Below are 21,423 nucleotides of genomic sequence, written 5' to 3'. Positions count from 1 at the left end.
ATTGTATTCTTTGGGGGCGTATCTTGAACTTTGTCGTTCACCTGATATATGCCAAAGCCATCATAAATGCCCCTCCACAAACAATTCTCTCTGTCCCGAGCCTTATATATACCACAAGGCCCAGACAAACTGACACCACAAGGGCCTGGAAGTCCATCATCTAGCTAGAGCTGTGACATAAAGTCCTAAACAGTGCTATCAATAAGACCAAAAGAAACGGAACTAAAAATATCAAAACAACCCTTAAAGACCGCAACCCTAAGGTGACCTTATGATTCCCCCGCAGCTCTATCCTCACTGCCTTTGAGTAAGCTCCACCTAAGAACAGCTAGAAACTACCAGAGGTGCACCCCTATACATGTATGTCTTCATCTGTTCAACTTTGCTCTTTCTGTAGTGTTCGATTGCTCCTCCGGTGATGATTTCTTGTCGGGGGAAATATATGATGTCTACCTTTAGGGAGCCCTCAAACTATACGCTATATCTGTGGGAAGGGCCATAGCCTTACTGATTAGCGAAGAGTGGATTGCGGAGACTCCTTCTCTGAGCAAGGTCATCAACATATATATGGAATAATTTTTAGTAAGACCCAGGGTCAAAACCGTGATCTCACCAGACTTTCGCTTAGGTTAAAGCTGAAGGTGCGCTTCCCAACCTACCCACATCCACATTATGCACATATGTTACAGATAAAATTTTGTCGCATATTCATTCGCAGGAATCTTTCTGTATCTGCAGGTCCCAGCTTCATCTGGGAGTGATCATGGGGATTAGAAACGCTAACGCAAAACCTGGAACTCCGGTCACAGATTATCACTACAATTACATGGTTTGTTTTTATTCTAAAGCCCTTCATTACATATTGGTAGAAACACCACAACACCGACAACACATCACGTTAATTACTCTCCCAGCCTGTCTTGTCTTTCTCCCTCCTATTCAAGTTGTCTTCTCAACACATATTTAAGAAATCAATTTATCTGAGACCATTTTCTCTAGCCTTGCAATTAATAAAACATATACACCCAACCAAACGACCCAACGAATTACCACTATGCTCGGGAGACTGATATTCACAAGCGATCACTCGGTCTCCCACCGCTGACTCATCCCCGTATTGATAGTCGAGTGACAGCGCATGAGCCAAGACCTGCACTGCCCTTCCGTCTTGCACAAATTCACAGAAAACTCCGCCTTTCTACTTCTATGCCATCGAGGCATATCATTGACATGGAACATTTGTATATTGGGACCCGAAAATGATTGAATGGACGAGAATCGTGGGGGTGGTGTAAACTTTCTATGCAGTGATCCATATTGAACTCTAGAGTCGTGTGGCAATGTGGAGAGACGAGGTCCAGACCCGATTGAATGCCCAGAATAACAACCTTGGTGGTCACCCCTATGTAAGGAGCATTGAAACTGACGTAGTGTTGGGCACGAGCCGAGCTGGCTCGAGTTTTGGACTCGAGCTTTGGTCTCGAACACCTCAAGCTCTCCTTCTTACGAGCGCAAGCCAGCTCGAACTAGTACCAGAAAGACTCGAGCTTAGGCTCGAGCTTTTTGGACTATCGGTAATGGCAAAATTGGAAAATATAACGAAGATAAACCCCTTGAGTTCGTCTCGAACAGGCTCGTGCCCAACACTAAACTAACGGGTGAGGGAGTAGAAAATAATCTACTAAATATTTGAAATGGCCTCATCTGAAATTCGGCCGACACGATTCATGGAGAATACACGAATTCAACTCGACAGATATAGTGGCTGCCTTCTAAAAGTTATACCCGAAACAAAATGGGGAAGCGTGGTTACTCGAGTGATAACTGGTGACCCACTCCCTCCGTCCGGTAGCTCTCACAGCACAACATCCTAGCGACATCTGGATGTATTTTCATTGCGATTAAACTTTTTTCCTCCGTACTCCCCCGTAGCCAACCACATTTAGTTCTATCTACCAGCCGCGAACTCAACCTAGCTCATACTTAGCCAATATTTCTATCCATCGCTCGCCTGAGGAGACAAAGCAAACGGAAACAGTCAACAGACAAGGCATGACAAATATACCTCAATATGATACTATATTCAGTGCTGTTTCTTGACTTCGAGCAATTCTACGCAAACTTAAAACACCTCTTATTAGCGTGATATAAATAGTGAATGGGGGGTATCGCTCCCCTGAACCTCTTCGAACACAAATTCAGAATCGGTCCGACAAGCTTCTCTCCAGATCAAATATTTATTACCAGTTACCCTATTTTTTTTCTTATTTATCTAACCAATATTCATAACCATGTCCGTCCGACCAAGACGAGCAATGTCACTCCCGGATAGAGTGGTCTCCCCCGTCGTAAGTAGTCCAAAGAATATAACACCAAAGGAGGCCCTATTAGAGAAAAGCGAAGCTCCCCAAATAGCAGTACCGGAACCCATCAAAAAGACAGACAAAGACGTTCCTAAGATAACAGCAGTACCGGGACCTATCAAGAAACCAGATGAAGAGCTCTGTGAGATAACAAAAACAAGTGTGGTTTGTGCACGTCCAATAATGCCGACAGGGCCTGTACCATTAAAAGCTCCGTTCTACACTCCATTCCATCCTGGTAGTGTCACGTATAGTTTTGGTCGCTCACCAATCAAGTTCCGCTTCACCCCGGGGAAATCTTCCAATCTGTCCTTTGAGGAGTTTAAGAAAACACACCTCGGTCCACAAAGACCGGTAAGACGAATCGAATGTGTTGATCTAGATTCTGACCAGGAAGGAGAGGTGATAACTAAATCACCGAAGAGTAAACGGCAAAGGACCGGACTCTCGCATAGTATGTCAATCTCTAACGAGACTAAGGGAGAAGGATTTGGCGGGGTAGATAAGGTGATCTCCTCTACCACAACTTTAGAGATCCGGCCCTCCACTACTGGTCATATCAACCCACAACCAGAAACTCACTCGGTCAATATGATCGTAAAATTGGCTGCAACCCCTTTGACCAATGAGTCAACGTCAATTTCATCCCCTGAGATGTACAAGAAAATTCGGAACTGGCTTATCCTGTACGTGAGCGATCACACAGGCGCTTTTTCAGAGTACTATTGGGTCGTTTGTAACCAAACCCTGAAGGAGGAATTAGGTATACCAGTTCATAAAGACTTTCTGTATATCATGTGGGACCAGATCTGTAAGGCATTGGCTGTCACCGAGGCAAGAAAAATCAGAGAGGGCCTAAGCACTAGCACCGCAAAGGTAATATCCCCATATCGTGCTACCCTATCACCGAAACGTGGGTCTCATCTTATCAAGCAGATTGAGAGTTCTTCCATTATCCAGCACTCGGAAGTTAATGCTCAGCAATTGAAACGAAAGGCCAGCCGGGAACTTGACCTAAGTGATGAGAGCAGAAAGCTTAAGTCTACTAAGCTCTCTCCTAATCATGAAGAGTCAGTCAACGTTAAATCGGAGAAGACTATTCGAGAGAAACTATTTTTAAATCTACTTTCCTCGTCTGGCGTATCCCCTGCATCTCGACCTCCGATTCAGGACCGTGCACCGTGTCCGCCACCGAAAGCAATACATAACAAGCTATTGACCTTCTTCTCTCAGTTCGACTACCCATCTTCGATCGTCACCACTGGGACTGAGCTTACTATAGACCAGGCCTACTGGCTTGTTTCTTACGAGTTGAGAAACGCGCCACTCCAGACAGAACGGAAGCCGAATGGGTACTGGAATACTGTAACAAACTTATTCAACAGTCGTTTTGGTGTAAACAGAGAGAAAAAGTCTATCACAGAGACGACAGCGCGTCTCATGAGACATTTTGGAGAGGAGTCCAGGTAGCATAAGAAGGAGATGGCTAGCGGGGAAGGAAAATAAAATCTATAGGAATCATGTCTCTTAATATTTTCCATTTGTTATGCAGAACGATATACAGGCCTTCATGTATCCCAATACAGCTCATTCTGAATAAGTTATATCATCATCAAGTTACCCCGTTCATGTGATGAGGCGTAGTGAGTAAGACTGAGAGGACGGACTCTGATTCTGAGTCATAGATGGATACTGATAAAAGGTGAAGATAGCAAATTGCTTCAAAGTTAACAGCTGGTCTATCTCCTGAAATGAACACATACCTACGCACCTTGCCATGATGCATGGGTTGTCTACTTTTCTCGCATCCTGGGCAAAGAGAACCTTGGCAGTGGTTCTTAGAAGGACTCCTCCTGTTAGGCTGTGACCAGATCTAGGCTCGCACGCATGACCACGTCTCCAGAGTAGCCAGAGTACATACAAGCAATGTAGATTACATGTATTTGCACCTCCTATCGACAGAACAAGCAGAAGTGTACTAATGCTCAATTCGAAGAACGTTCAACGCACTTGATCCACTTTCTGATTCTTGTATCCCGGTGAGACTATTCCATAGCAATAAGACCTGCCTGAATGTTTTACGCTAACAAGATACTGCTGGAAAGAGTAGCCATTACGACTGTGCAGAATGGAACGGAGCTACTGGTATACCTTTACTGAAATAAAATCACAGGCACAGACGCAGATAAACACGAAGATAGTCACAAGATCACAGCTAGCACTCAGGAGCAGATTAATTAAGGTTCAAGAAAGAAATTTCATTTGACTACCCTGAACTGTATCATAGTAACGACATCAGTTTAAATATTCTAAACAGCCTATAGCCCATCAACAACCTTCCATCAATTTGACAGCGAGCTATCTCGACTTCCTTTAGACTAGACCATCAACCCAAACAATTTAAACTGGACAAAACAGGACCAAGAAACAACTTCGCATCAACTAGACACATCAAGCATCCGTAGGCCCGGCCTTGTTGACTCCACGCGTGAACTCAACGATGATGTACAGAGTGTCGTTGATCTCATGAATGCTGCGATCGTCGAGATGGCGGTCGTTGAACATTTGAGTAAGCTTATTGATGTCTGTACACTGACGGTATCCGTCCTCGAGCCACTTGAGCTGCTCAGCTGTGAATCTTCCATTGGTGCGACGAACAAGCTCCGCGGACCTTTCGCCGCCAGCTTTCTTAATGGCATTAAAGGCTGCGATGCCTCTTTTCGGAAGAGTAGGGGTCTGTGGCTGTCCATCAGTAGGAGTGGTACTACCCTCAACCACGGCTGGTGACGACTTCTTTCCGTGTGCAGTCGCGTATTGGGTTGGAGTGGCTGTATGTTCATCCAATTGCAAGCGCGGACCCCCGGAACGGCTAGCACGGAAGCTAGCAGGGAGTGGAGAGCCGTCAGGATCGTCACGACGAGAAATAGGATTAACTGCGGGGAAGGGCGTGGCAGGCTCCTCGTCTGCTTGCTTGAGTAGATATTCCAAGCCAGCGGTTTTCTCGGAGGAACGAGGAAGCATCCTTGTGGGGACAGCAGAGGCGGGGGTAGGAAAGCGATTGCCGGTCATAGTATTGGCGGCCATGGCATTACGAGCGTTGTTCATAGCGTCGTCACGGATACGCCTGGCGGCGACCTCGTTGAGGGAAGCTTCAGAGGTGACAGCTTGGTTGTTGAGATGATTCTCGTCGACGTCCATCTGGTCATCGGCGTGTTGCTGCTCAGAAGCAACACCAAAGCGGGTGGAACGCATATTTTCACGCATTATGGACGAAAGGCTAAACCAGGTCACAGAGTTAGCATATACCAAACGCGCCTAAGGAAGTAACAAAGAAGGGGAAAGTTTCAAAGTAGGAAATATTGGAAATACCCTATTCTGGTTCAGTTACCAGATGGTTTTGTGTTCGAGCTTGATGATCAACGTTGCTTCGTGATGATGGAGATATGGAGAAGTGTGGAGTTCGAGAGATGGAGTTCAGGAGATGAAGGGATGATGAGTTGAAGAGGGAAGAGAAAAAGAGGTGGGAGATAAGTAATGGGGCCTGCAGCGTTGGTGCGAGTTGGTACCCGGTCCACACATCTATGGCCGCCGAGCTTCTCAGGCCCCCGCGCTATTTCATCTGTGACTGTTTATATATGACACGATAGTTGTCTCTCTATGCTCTCAAGGACTGTTTTGATCACTTACCCAGCCTTTGCGGATTTCGAACTTGTATAGTTCATCCTTCACCTCCTGGCCATGTCATGCCTATTTTTGAGGAAATCAAGTAGCTATTATGACGCAAATTCAGCTTGAGCTTTATTTTATATTCTTGTATCTACAACAATTAAGAAATTTCGAATATCACATCGGCCAGTGTATCTCCCTGCTACCAAAAATCTTTGCGTGAACCCTCGCAACAAATCACGCACTGCAACTCACGCATTAAAAATGAGTCGAAAGAACTTTCACATGTACGTCTACGAAAGAACATTCCCACCTCTATACTCGTTCTCAGATTGTTCTATTCTTTATTTGCTACAGAAACTCACCAACAAAATCTGGGTCCCACCAGCCTATACTCACAAAAACGTTCCGCCACAACCGCCACCCCGCACACACGGGCAAAGCGGCCACAGTTCTTTCCGTCGGCCAGTAAATTGAGGTTTTCTAGCGTCCATACAACAGGGTAACTCACAGAGGACAAGGGCCCTCGCCGCTCCCCGAATGCAGGTTAGCTTATTCTATCCTTTGTTTACTTTTACACAGGCGGGTGGCTTGTGTACGTGTAGAGAAGGGCGTGGACGCGTCACGTAGAGAAAACACGGGACGCGTTTTTTTTGTTGAAAGACCTGGGTAACTGTAGTTACGTCTGGTGTCGAGGTATGTAGGGGCGGCGAGTGGGCCCAGCGAGAGCACTCTATACGAGCTACATGTACTTTTGTTTCCAATAAGCGTGCCTGCGCACCGATCTAGACAGTCTGCTTGCAGTTTATTTCCCAGGGTGTACTTTCGAGAGCGAAGAAGAAGACAGCAGGCCACCACAGGCCAATTACCCCGCTATAAGTGACCAGATATATCTCAACTTCAAGGCTGGTACGCCCTGGATTTACCTAGAGACAGTCTCCGCACCCGATTCAGTGATTGCAGTGTAGTTTAGATTTATGTTGTAGCGACGCTGAGGTGAAAATAAAATTCTTAACTTCACGCTAAATTGGTGCTCGTAAACCGTTGTGGGCAGAAATTATTTGTCTTAGCTTATCGTCTCATCTTATCTTGATTGTAAGGATTCTTGGCATCAGAGCCCTAAAGAGTAGAGGACTTCACTGTGGCGGTGCAGAGAGTTTTGGCATAGCACAGTCTATTCAGGATGCGTATGATATTACTACAACCACCCCCGTCCCTTCCGCACGATAAGCAGCGTGACACGATCATGGCCTTGAAGTAACGCCCAGTATCTAGCAGAGACGATTCTCTTAATAACTCCCACTACATCAGCTTCTTGCCCATTCCCCTCTTCCTCGATCGGGTATATGAGTCTCTTATACGAGCATTTATCGAGTGGCGCTATGGGGGAGTCAACTATCAAAGACAAGCAAATATTTGCGGAAGGAATAAATAAGGGTTATCAGGTTATCGCCACTTAGAGGGGGAAACAGCGCTTGTCATCTATCATATTTATTTCCTCGAGAGGCAGGAAGTGTGTGTGAAAAACCACGAATTCTCGTTCCACGGTTACCTAGGAAGCAATGTCGAGATTTCAGTCTTATCTTACTTGGGGACTGCTAATTGACAGAAGGTTAGTGGGGTCGTACTTCAATAGCCCGGTGCGATCGGAACCTACATAAACAGCCTTCCGGGGGTGCGAGCAGGGCCCGGAACATTTCTTCTCTGGTGTGTACCTCGAGGCCATGATGTGCCTACCGAACCGTGACTTCATTCTGTTCGCTCAGAGGTTCACAATGCCGAGAAGGATAAAAGGAAGCTTGTTTTCGCTGTGTCCTGATCCACAACTCTTCCGCGGTCTCCTTGTCACCATCTAGAGATATTAGCTTCTGTTAATACCTCATTTAATAATTATCCTATTTCCTTACCCACTGCTGCCTCCTCGTAACTTCTATCCCTTCCTCGCATTCTTTGCGTCGAGTCAAAACCAAGTCTCCTTTTGTTATTCTGTCGGTAGTCCTTTCGGGAGTTCCCATTTGTACACTGATATCCCGGGGAGAGGGGGTGAACATAATGCTGTGGTTGACGCCGAGAAGTATAGAACGTGCTCCTTTCGCTGACGACTATCAAACAAGAACGGGATGAAGATCGCCGAGAGGCTCACTAGACAGGACATTCCCTAAAGATCAAAAGTCCCCTTCCGCTTACGCCTGTCTTCGTAAGACTCTGGAGGACCTGGTGATACTACCCTTAGAATTCCAATAAAAAGCATGCGGAAAAACCATGGGGCTGGATCTTCTCGCTTCTCCATCACTTTCCTCGATAGAAGAGAGAGGAATGATGACCGGAGGACCGGAGGACCCGGAAGAGGTGCGGGACAGGAGAGAAAGAGCTTTTTCCTGGGACCTAGAAAGAACATTCTCGTAAAATATTTTACTCGTTGTATCCGCAGGAGGAGGGCGAACGTGGGATCGATGTAGGGACAAGGTAAGGCGAAGATCTTCTCAAGACGTAGGCGATGTTTCCATCCGCGAATGACGGATAAAATTGTGATTTTATCTTCTCCACTCTGGACTACAAGGCATGTCCGAACACATTTACCATCTGTTGGGGTGACTTCCACATCAAAGGCCATCACGTGTCCTCGCATGGCATTAGTGATAGGGCGCGGAGGGCCTGATCCCCTTCATAAACGGGTCAAATGGGATTGACAAACGGATTCCGTAGCACAGTTGGCGGTGCGCCCAATTCCAAAACCGGGTGGTCGCGGGTTCTAGTCCCGTTGGAGTCCCCTCTCTTTTTATTTCTTCAAAAATCAGAATTGAAGGTTATTTAATACTAGAAATTCTTTTCCAGCGCTAGAAACATGACTCCTGCTTTGCGATTTTGCACACCGTCGCTACTTCTATCTGTTGCTTTTGGAATAATCTGAGGTGGTAGCTCGAGAGCCCCTCCATAAATGGGTCAGATAGCATTGACAAATGGATTCCGTAGCACAGTTGGCGGTGCGCCCAATTCTAAAACCGGGTGGTCGCGGGTTCTAGTCCCGTTGGAGTCCCCTCTCTTTTTTTATTTTTCAAAAATTAGATCCTTGGGCGATTTCATACCAGGAATTGTTTCCCAGCGTCATAAACATAAACCTCTCTCTTTTTACGTGGCTCTGCTTCAATCTATGATCTGTGGGAAAGTACCATGAAGTGGCTCGAACCTCTAACCCGTGCTTTACGAAAAAAAGAAAAAGAAAAAAGAGACTTAGATAAAGTACTCCACCGAGCAATATTTTCCCCGGTACTCCCTCTTATATTCACGTCTTGAACGCTATTACCTCATCGTAGTGCCTGGCACTATTGTTCTTTCCTTCAGCAGGAATTGTCGTTTGTACGCGTGTGGGGCATCCCCGAAAGCTGGCGGATGCTGTCCTTCGCATCGCCAAGCCACCCAATAGCGAGCGATAATCCATGACGCAGCCTCACTCAATCACAAAAGCTCACTCGCAGCCTGACTAATCAAGTTTCAACACCACTGGGACATGGGGGGAGTCATTCTGTTTCGAATTGGTGAACAGTACCCGGCCCATATGTTACTTCACGGGGACGGTTCTCAGTGGTGGTGTGGATGGTGAATATCATACTTACTCACAGACGTCACTATGATGCTGAAGCGTAGCGTCACTTCTTATCCCGAGATGGTTTTCCCAGCTGTGACATTCAACGCGTTGAGCCTCTTATTCCCCCCGTTTGTCGGGTTCCACTTCGGATTGTGTTCCTGAGTTCATGGATCTATAGCTCCGTTTCTCCTCTGCTTTTCACGAACGGTTTTGACTTCCACGGACACTCCAGTATGAAAAGGTATGTGTTCGTCGACAGCCTGGTTTCTTTACGAACATTCGTGGGCGGACGGTGTTTGTAAATGAGCTGCAGATTTAGTAGTTCACTTCTTGGTGAGCTGTAGAATCTCAAAATATAAGGTATACCTGAATGTTGCAGTCCATCGCAATCCTCTTACATGAACCTGAGCACGATTAAGTTTAAAAGTAATGAATTCCTTACAACCCACCTCGAAACATCTGATAAAATCTGTAGTAAAATGTGGAAGGAAGGTGGGTCATTCCCCACGACCTGCCCTCTACAGTCAATATAAAATTATATATTTAAATAAGGAACACAATCCCCTACTAGGCAGATGACTCGTATCTAGACCACCCGTATAATGTTTGAGTCCCATCACCATCTATCTACGCATGCGACAAAGGGAAAGATGACGCCCCACCAGCACTACATTATACCTATTTGGTACCATAGCTGAAAGGCCGGATACCTATACTTGTAATCGATCCGTAAAGCGTTCAATCGATCAATGGAGATCGAGCTTCAGGTCACTACCTACCTTCCACCGCCTATCCGCATGTGTTCTGCGCGCCATGTAAACAACTATCTCTCATACCATACGTACAACACAACCTCCCCTCATCTTCAGAGCCCCACCCTTATCAGTATGTGCTCTAGATCGGACCGTCCAAATCATAGGGCACACTTAAATACCCACGAGTTGTAGTCGACCATCCCCGGTTCCACGCCTGGGTGTAGTATTGTCCCTTTCCAGCGCCCAAGGACGGAACAGCCGCTGCAGTAGATCCCGAGTCTCGTGCCGAGATCATACTTGCAGCCGTTATAGATTCATTGACGCTTCAACATGGCACCATCGTTGCTGATGGGGGCGGGGGCGGCGATAGTGAGATGGGCGACGGTTAGGAGGGTTACAGAGAGGAGCGTGAGAAGTTGCATGCTAGCGATATTATATGTGCTAGAATGAACTAAGTGTAGAAAGCGAGAGAGTGAGTGGGTGGGCGGTTTTTATAGATTTTATCCTATAAGTCGTGATTGCTGGTAGCGATGTCGGTGGAGGGTGAGTGAGACATCGGTCCGCAGTGCTGATCTCTTTAAACTTGATTTTGATTCTTTGATTACTCTGGTAATTGCATATTCCAAATAAGTTCTAAGACCGAGACTACGGTAGCAAGCCACCATTTCGACGTCCTTCCACCATACGGCACCCTACCGCTTTTAGCTAGCTTCGCCTATATTACCGCTATCCTGGGCATAGTACAATGCGGGGGATGAATCACGAACCAACCTCACCTCGCTTCACCTCGCCCTGTAATAGGTAAAAAGACACATCCACAGGAAAAGTGTGCTCCATGAGGACGAAGTACTTCGAACGGAGTCCTCATCACCCATGACGATCAAAGCTTCAACAGCCCTATGATTGTGAGAGTTACGGTAAAGGGATGTGTGTGGCTCATGGTGGTAAAGTCGGCGGACGGAGGAGGCAGTCTCAAAACGGAGAATTCTTCCTCCGAATCTCGCTGGAAGGCGAATCGTTAACTCTAGAAAGAGTGTAATGGCGGCGCAGTGGATTGCAAGTTTGGCTCTTGGCCGGTATTCTTTGTCCGTCTCTACCCCGTTATAAAGACCCCGAGATGTAGCAGCGCTACCGATTGTGGTACACATATAGAGACAAGAATTAGTCGCTGTATCTTCCCCGCACTTCGATATTTCTTTTTTGAATTTCTTTTCCAAGATTATCTTAACTAGATACTCCATTGTCAATGAGCTCCTTTACTCCTATCACCATGGCAATCCACATTTTGTTTTTGTTTATCTTTTTTTTTTTGTAATCCGGAAATAGCATGAAATTCAGTCTATAAACACAGCGCTTTGCCTCGAGGAGTAAATTGTTTAAAGGCTGCTCGAGGCTTTCTGTAGTTATATGAGCTGTCATTATATTGAATATTAGCGTGTAGACAAAGGGGGGTCGAGCTTCGATCCGTCGAATTCTTGCGAGTCCTATACATGCATCTGTAATCTTGCTGGAGAAAAGTATCGTCTGGCGCATGCATTAACCTCTCCGCAGGACTTTTCAAACACTTTCGTCGGTCGTTATTTGTTTCACAACCGCACCTCGTAGGTCCTTATCCTATCTTGGAAGAGAGTGACGCGGTTTCGGTTGTATAGGTATATCATATTGAGAGAGGAGGGAGGGGGGGAAGTTAGAGGGAGATTCATCGGAATAATTTTCAATTCTCATATTGAAACCCACAATAGCTCTGAACCTACCATGTAGTTGGTCTTGTATCGTATATCGGGTGTGTACATCTGTTTTTTCGGGAGTAGCATCGTATCCCAAAAAGAAGGGAAAGTAGCAAAAAGGAGGGGTAAATCAACATAAAAAGCCTGCAAGTAGCAACAGGTGGTCTTCTTTTCTCTTCATAAACGCCCTCCATATTCTCTTTTATAGACAAAAACGAAGCCTTGTTGAAGCGTTAAATCACATGGCTGTTCTTCCGCCTCAAGCTTCTAAAACTCTCTGTCCTTGCTCCATGAGCTGCGCCCTTCGTGTACCTTGGCTGGACAGGGTGGGAGGAAGACCTATCTTTGTGTATGTCAGATGAATGCAGAGTTTCTAAAGGGACGGGGGTTCTTTGGTAGCGCGAACTAAAATGGCGGAGAAGGGTTTGGGATCTTGTTTTTGATGGAAGAAATTTTTTGAAGAGCGAGACAATTCTGATTTGATTCCTTTGGAAGAGGAGAGGAAGATGGAATATGCGCTTATTCTATAATTCAAATGCTATGCTCTGAGAATACCAAGAATCGGAAATAGAAGGAGAGCGTAGGATGTTGACGGAGATACTTTAATAAAGACGAGCCGGCCTAATTGAGATATCTCGAAGAACTAATTCTCTCAAAGCTCAAGAGGGGATCTTCTCCGGTAAATGTCGTTCGCTCGCCGCAGCGGTCTTCGTTTTTTGTAGGTCTGAATCGAACGTTGTCCTCAACGTATGAAATCATTCCACTGCAAGGAGCGGAACGTGGAGGAAGACTCTGCCGCAGTGATGAAGGAGGAAGGTCAGAGATCGTATCTAAGGAATGCGTTATCATAGATCAAGATTAGATAAGGGTGCCAAGCCTGTATGTGGTGTTTACAATCGAGTTTCGACACAGGAGGACGTGTGTTTAAAGCGGTTTAATTGGTAAAGTACTCTGTTATCTCTAATTACCGTCACCGGATCAGCGGCCTGGGTTTGAACCCCAGGTCGGGGGGGTTAACGTACGGGATGGTCCGGGCCATTCCAGCCTAACTTTCTGCAGTTTCTTTTTTTTTTTTTTTGGACTAGATACATGGATGCAAGCAAGGCCAACCAACCTTGTGACTGCGACACCCTTTCTCAATTGATTATATTCTTTGCTGGGTTGGTAGGTAAAACTCATTTTGCATGAAATATCACTCGAAGAGTGATATTTCATGAAAACCAGCCACAGTCACCAGCCACGAGTGACAGAATATGTCAGAGCGTCCCGTGCTCATTTATCGTGCTTCAAGAACCTAAAATTACGATCATGCCTCGCGAAAGTATTGGTAGGTGTGTGGTTTTGTTCCAGTTTAGAACCGACTTGATCCGCATACTATCTGACTCTATTGTATGGATTTCGTATGCGGTTATTGCACGCAATTAATGAGATAAACGGGAAATAAAAAATTAAAAAATTAATCATATGCGGCTATCTCTACGATAATCTAGTTTGTATGAGTAAAAGGTTGGTGCCGGCAGTCAAGCAATGCGGCGCTTCGCAGACCGACATCAAAATGATTTAGTAGGAATCCGAATGGTCTTTATTGCTCTAGATTTCATGGTACTGAGAGGTACGTAGCGCACTTTGATACCCCCATATTAAGATTGCTTATCTCTTATAATATAAAATGTCAGGACGAGTAGAATTTTCGCAAATGCGGGTTGCTGATTTGGTTTGCAATTTGGCTATAAGCTGGGTAGGAACAATGCTGAGTAACTACTAAGGAACAATGGTTAATTCGGCTTGCAGGCGAGAACATACTGGATTGTTCGTATGGGTTAATGTGACCATGGCCGATGACAATTGTGAACAATTAAAGGACTTCTGAAAGTACAAAAAGAGCAAAAAAGTTCACAACACCGCCTAGGCCTCGGTTGCTACGTCTTTTTCTACGTCCGGAGGGGGAGTTGAACGCTCACATGTTCGATACAGAGTGTGAGCTCTATACCGCTTGGCCACGTCCAACCCCCATGTTGACCTTCTTTCCTTTGCTACTATTAGCTCCATGGGGGCTCGTTATTCATATTCATAAAATAATGTCCTGTATGATCCTTACACAAACTACATCCACCCAAAAAGTGAGAAAAACACCACCGTCTCCACCCCCGCGGCCTGACAAATCCATGGATTCTCGCTCTCTACGCGCATACAAACCTCATCATCATCGAACACATCCACAGCGCCCAAGAACCAATTTCAAACCTGGCCCAAGCCTGTGCCCAGCCAGGGCTATTTGCTGCTTAGTCCAATGCTCGGTGAAAATTAAGTCTTGGTATAGCTTTCCCCTCCAGAACTTAAGGCACTATTTCCCCACTCTCAGTTTTCTCCCTCATGTCACGCTGTATTCACCCTCGGGTATATACCTCTTTAGAAATTAGTTTTTTCTTTTTTTTTTTTTTTTTTCGAGTCAGTTTTCGCTTTGGTCTTGCCCAACCCCTGGGGTTGGGGTTGGGTTATCAACTTAAAAATATCTCGTTCTTCCCTTTTTTTAAAAAAAGAATTTTATATCAATAATTGGTTCCTTTGTTTCTTTCTCTAGTGCCTTCTCACTCGCTTGTGTTTGTAGGTTCTTACTTCGTTTTGTATTTTGTCTTTCCTCCTCTTACATATAATTTTCTATGAGTTCGAAATATCTCTTCAAACCAAATCCGCCCCCCCCCCAAATCACCTCCGAAACCGGCCAAAAAAGTACAATGCGGGGGGGTTAGGATCACCTCTTAATTGTATTTAACTACTATGTTACCGTTCCAATATAAATGTATTCCCCTCATCTTCTTGGTCATATCTTGATATTGTATAGCATATGGCGCCATTCACCCTCCCCCGGCGACAACCGTGACAAGATTGATAATATAGGATCCAAAGTTCTACCTGCCCTTCTAATCAGACGCGTGCTAGGTTATATATTACTTCAAGTATAAGACGTTGGAAGCTCTTGTTACAAAAGTTCCCATGGTATCGGTAGATCTCCGTGGGCCAATATTTCATCTCTGTTCCCTTGGGCTACATCTCTAGCTCCATCATTCCCGTGATCTTCTCAACAACTCTACCCAATATACCCGATATGCCTTCATATAACCCTGCTCCTTAAGGACCCTTGATAACTTGCCTTCGTGGTTTTTGAGTCATGTCGGCAGACGTAGACCCCAATGCAGGTGCCACTACCGCAGCACATTTTTCCCCTGTTTAAAAGTTTGATTCTACTTTTTTCTAACTAATGCCTCAAAAGATTTAGTGCCGTCTGTTTTCTAGCTTTCATGATGTTGCCATTTCACCTATCCAATATCCAGCGCGTTAGTCACAATGTATCACTCGATTTTATTCCTTGAAAAACGAACACAGCGAACTCTCGAACAGGGACGGTAGCTTCTTACCCAAGATGCGTTAACGCTGGAATGGACCCCCAACTGCTTCCTTTCCACTGCGCTTCTTCTGTCAGTTGCCTCTCTGCTTCGTACAATGAATCTCATTAGCCCTCTATTTCAAACCCCCACAATATTCAGAACGCGCAACAAAAGTGTCTGTCAACACTCTCCACAGCTCATGCGCGCCCCCTTATTCTTCTCAAGGATCAAAAGGAATTTTCTACCTCTCACCACGTGATGGAAAATCATTTCCCTCAGCCGCTGATCCTCCATGGACGCCACATCCTCATGATGCATGATGGCCGCAAAAAACAGCGAAATGTAGCCCAGCCTTTCCCTACACTCCCCGAGCACCCTCCGCCAGGCCACATCATCACCCAGATTGACAAGCCCCTTGTACTCGGGCATGTATCTGTGCGGGTATTCGTCGCCCGAGACCAACCTATGGAAGCAGATGAAGACGCTCGGGTCCCTGACGACCGACCGGTCGATCTCGAGACGGTCGAGCATTTCCAGCAGATTGATGGTCATGAATATCCATTCCGCCGTGAACGTCTTATTGCCTCCACGATGGGCCGGGAGGATAATTTTGAACCGGAACCAGGTCTGGATGGGGTGGAGGATATGTGTGAATGGTGATTCGGCCGTGCCCAGGCCGCGGTACCGCGGTGTGTAGACGCTCAGATGGCCGCCAGGTGGGGTACAGGAGCAGCTCCTGTGGATGGGCGTCCTTATTGGCGACATGGTTGGTGGGTGCGGGAATTAATATGGTTGTTTGGCTAGAGTTTGTTTTCGTTGCTTTTCAAGCTAGATGTATCTAAGGAATACATGATCGTAGATCGAGATTAGATAAGGATGCCAACCCTGTATGTGGGTTCGTGATTGAGTTCCGACACAGTGGGGCATGTGTTTAAATCGGCTTAATTAGTGGAGCACTCTGTAATCTCTACTTGCTGCAGTTTTTGCTGCCGGATTTTTCTTGTGCTTTCATAGAGGTGTATGGGTTAGGGTTACCAACCCACACGCATCTTATATTCCAACGCCAACCCCCACATTGTGAACCGTTTACTTTCAGCGACACAAGCCTGGCCTGATCTCCCTGAATTTCAGAGCTGACTAGAGGTTTCCGACGAATGCTCATGTTGTCCAGCCATACAAAGTGGGAAACGAATTGTAGGTTGAACGATGATTAAAGGAAAGATCGAGAAGAAATTGGCTCTTTTATAAGATTAGAGAACACATATGGCGTGGGGATCACACGAGTTGTTCGCTACGGGGACAAAAGACAGGTAGCAAACATCAGCAACAACTTCAGTCTCAGTCAGCAGTTCGGGCCGTCGCCGAACCCGAAACCACCCGTGACAAGAAACATTTACCGTGACTACAGGTCACTACAATTTTTCTCCGATCATACTTTGGTTCATTTATGCTCTGTAGGCCTGTCTGGTCTGCTTACTCAATATGTTTTTGCATGCAATTAATGAATTATACAAAAAAAAGGAAAGAAAGAAAGAAAGAAACCCCACCATATTTATAGCACTTTTATTCGACAGCTTTTTAGAAAACCGAGTGATGTTTGATGACCACAAACCAACCCCCGACTCAGCCAAAACCTCCCGGAGCTCCGAAGCAACAGATATCAAGCCAGAACACGCAATTCCGTTATAACTCTACTACATGTACTATACTACATGTAGTGTTTGACTCTACACACCGACACTACGCCTCATTCGCCAGATCCATCTCTACCCTAAGCGTCAACAATCGGCCGAGAGAGATCGAGTCGGCCGGTCTGGCACTCTCCCCCTGCATATGGTAGAGCCACATCGGCTTCTCAGTAAGCTTTCTACCTCACCAAACACCGACATGGCAGTCCCGGAGTACCGTGTCTACACGTCGACCCCGTCGCCGATTCTCCTCACAGGTCACCATTTTTTACTCCCTATATGCAGACACGGGGACCGTTCCTTCCAACATTACATGATATAACTAAACATCTCTCGGACTTGCTCTCTGCACCTCAAAAAGAAAGCTAGGACAGACCCATCACTCCGGAGCCAGGTCACAATCCCAACCCTAACCCAGGTCACACTCTCACTCATGTTCATGATGAGTCATCACTTCACGACACCAGCACGAGACTCTACACCAAAGACTGAACAATTATTTCCATTCCTCGAATTCCTTAAGCAGTCCTCTATTACTATTTCTCCTTCTAACCCTCTCCCATATTTAGTTATTTTCTGCCGGAAAGGCTCAACATCTCTCCGCAATCTATCCGAAGGGGAAGGGGGTGAACAATTGGTAATTCCTTTGATTTCAAATCCACCAAGACGACGACCCCCTGCACGTATCTGCGGGCCCTCACTCAAACAGCAACCACCCAAGCTACATGGAACTGCTCTACAGAAAGTTATCGAATCCCTCGGCCCGCCCCATATTATACGGCGGGGTCAATTTGTCGCCCTAAACCACATTGTCAATCACCCAAGCAATGTCGTCATGGGCCAAACAACGGGGGATTACACACCCCAAACTTCGAATCCCCCCCCCCCCCCCCCACAAAACAAATGCATATATAACTCTCATCCCCTCGCGGTCCGTCTCGAACTATGAACCGCAGCATCACCAGACTCCTTAACATCACCAAACACATTTCCAACAACTCCCCCACCAGTACTAGCACCTCGATATTCCGCACCATGTCTTCCTCCTCCGAGCCCTCGATTACACTGTACACAGCACAGACGCCCAATGGCATCAAGATCTCGATAGCGCTCGAGGAGCTAGGCCTCCCGTACACAGTTAAAAAGATCACCATGTCCAAGAACGAGCAGAAGGAGCCCTGGTTCCTCGAGATCAACCCCAACGGCCGCATCCCCGCCATCACCGACAAGGCCGGCCCCGACGGAAAGCCCATTCACGTCTTCGAGTCCGGGTCCATCCTGCAGTACCTCGTCGAGACATACGACAAGGACCACAAGATCTCCTACCCCAAGGGCACCCGCGAGTACTGGGAGGTCCAGGAGTGGCTGTAAGTCCCCACACAATCCACAATTATAACAAGCAAAAAAAAAAACTAACCATCCACAGCTTCTTCCAGAACGCCGGCGTGGGCCCCATGCAAGGCCAAGCCAACCACTTCTTCCGCTACGCCCCCGAAAAGATCCCCTACGGCATCAACCGCTACATCGCCGAAGCCGAGCGCCTCTACAGCGTGCTCGACACCCGTCTTGCCTCCAACCCGCACGGCTTCCTCGTCGGCGACCGCCTAACCATCGCCGATATCTCCACGTGGGGCTGGATCAACATTGCGCCGTGGTCCGGTGTTGAGCTGTCAAAGTTCCCCAACCTCAAGAACTGGCATGCGAAGCTCGCGGAGAGGCCGGCGCTCAAGAGGGGAGCGGATGTGCCCGAGCCTAGCTCCCTTTTGGAGACGTTGAAGGACCCGAAGAAGGCGGAGGAGTTGGCGAGGGAGGCGCAGAAGTGGATTGTGCAGAAATAGGGGGTGGACGAGGGATTATATGTATTTTAGGAAGATCACGTAGAATAAAAATGCGAGATTCTAGAGCTTAAGATTTAAGTGGTTGAAGTTGTCCGCTCCTTCAATGTCAAGGTGCAATTCGAGGTTGGAGCTTCAGTAGCAGTTCCAGATGTGGCCTCCAATTTAATCTCCAGCGAGACATCAGTAGATAACTAATAAAGGAAATGTTGTAATTAAAGAAGTGAACCAATATTTTAGAGGATACATACTCCATCTCTAATAACGAATCTAATGCCATCACGATCACCAATCACCCGCATCTTGAGGCTCCGCCAGCCAAGACACCCCACATCCTCACCCCACATCCTCACCCCACCAGTGACGAACCATGATGTGCAATCTGTTCAAGCAGCTCACCTCCAAGCCAGCCGCTAAACACCTAGAAATATACATCCCCAAGCCTCGCGGCATGTCTGGTGCAGAAGCGTTCCTCATATCCGGTCCTGCACCGCGAAAGAAGCTCCGCGTTGTGTGCGTATCCGACACGCACAACTCCTCGCCCAAGTATGGCATCTTCAAGGTTCCGCCAGGGGACGTGCTGATTCATGCCGGTGACATGACGAACCAGGGGTCCTATTCAGAGCTCAAAAGGTCCGCGGAGTGGATTGGCGATTGCCCGCACGAGGTGAAGCTGGTCATCGCCGGTATGTTTTGTTTTGGCGACGGGTGCAACAAACAACAGCTTAATTGGGAGCCTGTTCTGACAACAGGATTTATGATCAGGAAACCACGATGGAGTAACACTGGATCCGGAGTTTCTCAAGGAGTTTGGCGACGATTTTCACAACCAGGCGCCGCAGTCTTATGCCGATAATTTGGCTCTGTTCACCTCGCCAGAAGCTGTCGCGAAAGGCATCGTTTATCTTAACCACGAATTCAAAACTATCACTTTAAAGGATGGACGAACGTTCAATGTATTCGGCTCACCCTGGGCTCCCAAGTGCGGCCTATGGGGATTTGGATATAGCGAAGCACCAAGTCTCCAGTCGAGCATGTGGAAAGGAATCCCGCTCGACACCGATGTAAGACCTTCGAAGACACCACCCCCCTCCCCTCTCTCTACTCAGAACACATAACATACCAATCACTCAATCCGGTGTCAGATACTAATTACCCACGGCCCGCCCAAATACCACCTCGACGGGCCCCTCAGCACCAGCAGCGGCTGCGAGCACCTCCGCCAAGCCATCTGGACCATCCGCCCGCTCCTCCACGTCTTCGGGCACATCCACCAATCGCGCGGCGTCGAGCGCGTCCGCTGGGACCTCGAGTCCAAGTTCGTGAAATACAAGGAAGAGTCCGCAACCGCCGTTGAGGACCCCGCCCCCGACAGCGCAAAGCAGTTTGTAGTAGACCTGACCGAGAAGAGTCGCAACGCATTGGACAACGACGGCACACTAAAGGGCAGAAATGAGACCTGTCTGGTGAATGCGGCGATGGTTGCGAGGCCATGGAAGAAGGGTACAACGCACAGCGCGAGGAATAAGCCAGTCGTTGTGGATGTGAATGTGCATGTTGTGGAGCAGCTTGGCCCGGCGGGCACTGGTTCCAAGCCTGAGGACAAAGTTGAGATTGATGCTACGACGACAGCATCAAGCAAGGACAATAATAATACGGGCGATGATCTTTCCTTTTGAAAGAGACTAGTGTATGAAGAGCTCGCAATTCACGAAGGCTTGGGGGATCAGATTTTAAATTATTGCCAAGCCCAAATAACTGTCTGCACATGTTTGGAAACCCAGAGCGTATTATTACTCCTTCATAATTGCCAATATCTGGTAGCGCGAATTCAGTTCAACCTCTGTTACTAAGCACCTTCTTTCTCGACCTAGTTGGGTTGTTTGTGACTCACCTACTGTGTAATATATATTACTTGTTGCCACAACACAACATCGGACACTGTGGTGGAGTGGTTAACACGTTCGCCTGCTATTCCTCGGAAAGTGTAAGCGGATGCCTTCGGGCGCGCGAGTTCGAATCTCGTCGGTGTCGTTACTCTTTTGTTCTCTTCTTGTTAGTTGATTAATTGTAAGGCTATAATTTTCAATTTCTAGACTTTGCTTCACGAGATCTTTCCTATTTTATGTGTTTTGGTGGTTACACAGTGAGTGGTAAGCTAATGGGTTAGTTAACCTGTAAACCCCCACACAGATATTCCGCCGCGCCAGAATTTCTGATACAGCGAGAGATAGAATTATTACAGAAACAGGGGTCTAAAAACACGTTTTCTATGGCTGGGCAAGCCAATAGGACTCCTACCGCAAGCTGTACCTCAATACATGTAGTTACATGCTCTATGTAGTAAAGCACTACAAGCACCAAAGCGGTTTGATGCAGCAGTGCCGCACCTAACAGAATACTGCTATGGTATAATA

At 46.9% G+C, this 21,423-nt stretch overlaps 5 protein-coding genes across 5 annotated transcripts; 3 read left to right on the top strand and 2 right to left on the bottom strand.

The window, feature by feature from the left end:
* Positions 1–2,291: 2,291 nt before the first annotated feature.
* LAJ45_08836 (uncharacterized protein) lies at positions 2,292–3,833 on the top strand (the record flags this gene model as incomplete). Its single annotated transcript, XM_046118385.1, has 1 exon — positions 2,292–3,833. The coding sequence occupies one exon, from the start codon at positions 2,292–2,294 to the stop codon at positions 3,831–3,833; it is 1,542 nt and encodes a 513-aa protein (XP_045968341.1).
* Positions 3,834–4,814: 981 nt separating this feature from the next.
* LAJ45_08835 (uncharacterized protein) lies at positions 4,815–5,627 on the bottom strand (the record flags this gene model as incomplete). Its single annotated transcript, XM_046118384.1, has 1 exon — positions 4,815–5,627. One exon carries the CDS (start codon positions 5,625–5,627, stop codon positions 4,815–4,817), a length of 813 nt encoding a protein of 270 aa, XP_045968340.1.
* Positions 5,628–15,663: 10,036 nt separating this feature from the next.
* On the bottom strand, positions 15,664–16,248 carry LAJ45_08834 (uncharacterized protein; the record flags this gene model as incomplete). Its single annotated transcript, XM_046118383.1, has 1 exon — positions 15,664–16,248. One exon carries the CDS (start codon positions 16,246–16,248, stop codon positions 15,664–15,666), a length of 585 nt encoding a protein of 194 aa, XP_045968339.1.
* A 1,868-nt stretch (positions 16,249–18,116) lies between these two features.
* On the top strand, positions 18,117–19,009 carry LAJ45_08833 (uncharacterized protein; the record flags this gene model as incomplete). The annotated part of the gene is made up of 2 exons (XM_046118382.1): positions 18,117–18,538; positions 18,598–19,009. 2 exons carry the CDS (start codon positions 18,117–18,119, stop codon positions 19,007–19,009), a joined length of 834 nt encoding a protein of 277 aa, XP_045968338.1.
* A 367-nt stretch (positions 19,010–19,376) lies between these two features.
* Positions 19,377–20,685, top strand: LAJ45_08832 (uncharacterized protein; the record flags this gene model as incomplete). The annotated part of the gene is made up of 3 exons (XM_046118381.1): positions 19,377–19,692; positions 19,772–20,070; positions 20,152–20,685. The coding sequence occupies 3 exons, from the start codon at positions 19,377–19,379 to the stop codon at positions 20,683–20,685; spliced, it is 1,149 nt and encodes a 382-aa protein (XP_045968337.1).
* Positions 20,686–21,423: the final 738 nt, after the last annotated feature.

This window comes from Morchella importuna (genome assembly GCF_003444635.1).
Source record: "Morchella importuna strain M04M26 chromosome Unknown Morimp01GS032, whole genome shotgun sequence".
Lineage (NCBI taxonomy): Eukaryota > Fungi > Ascomycota > Pezizomycetes > Pezizales > Morchellaceae > Morchella > Morchella importuna.
The sequence above is the reverse complement of the archived record's forward strand: the minus strand, read 5'-3'. Positions and strand labels throughout refer to the sequence as shown.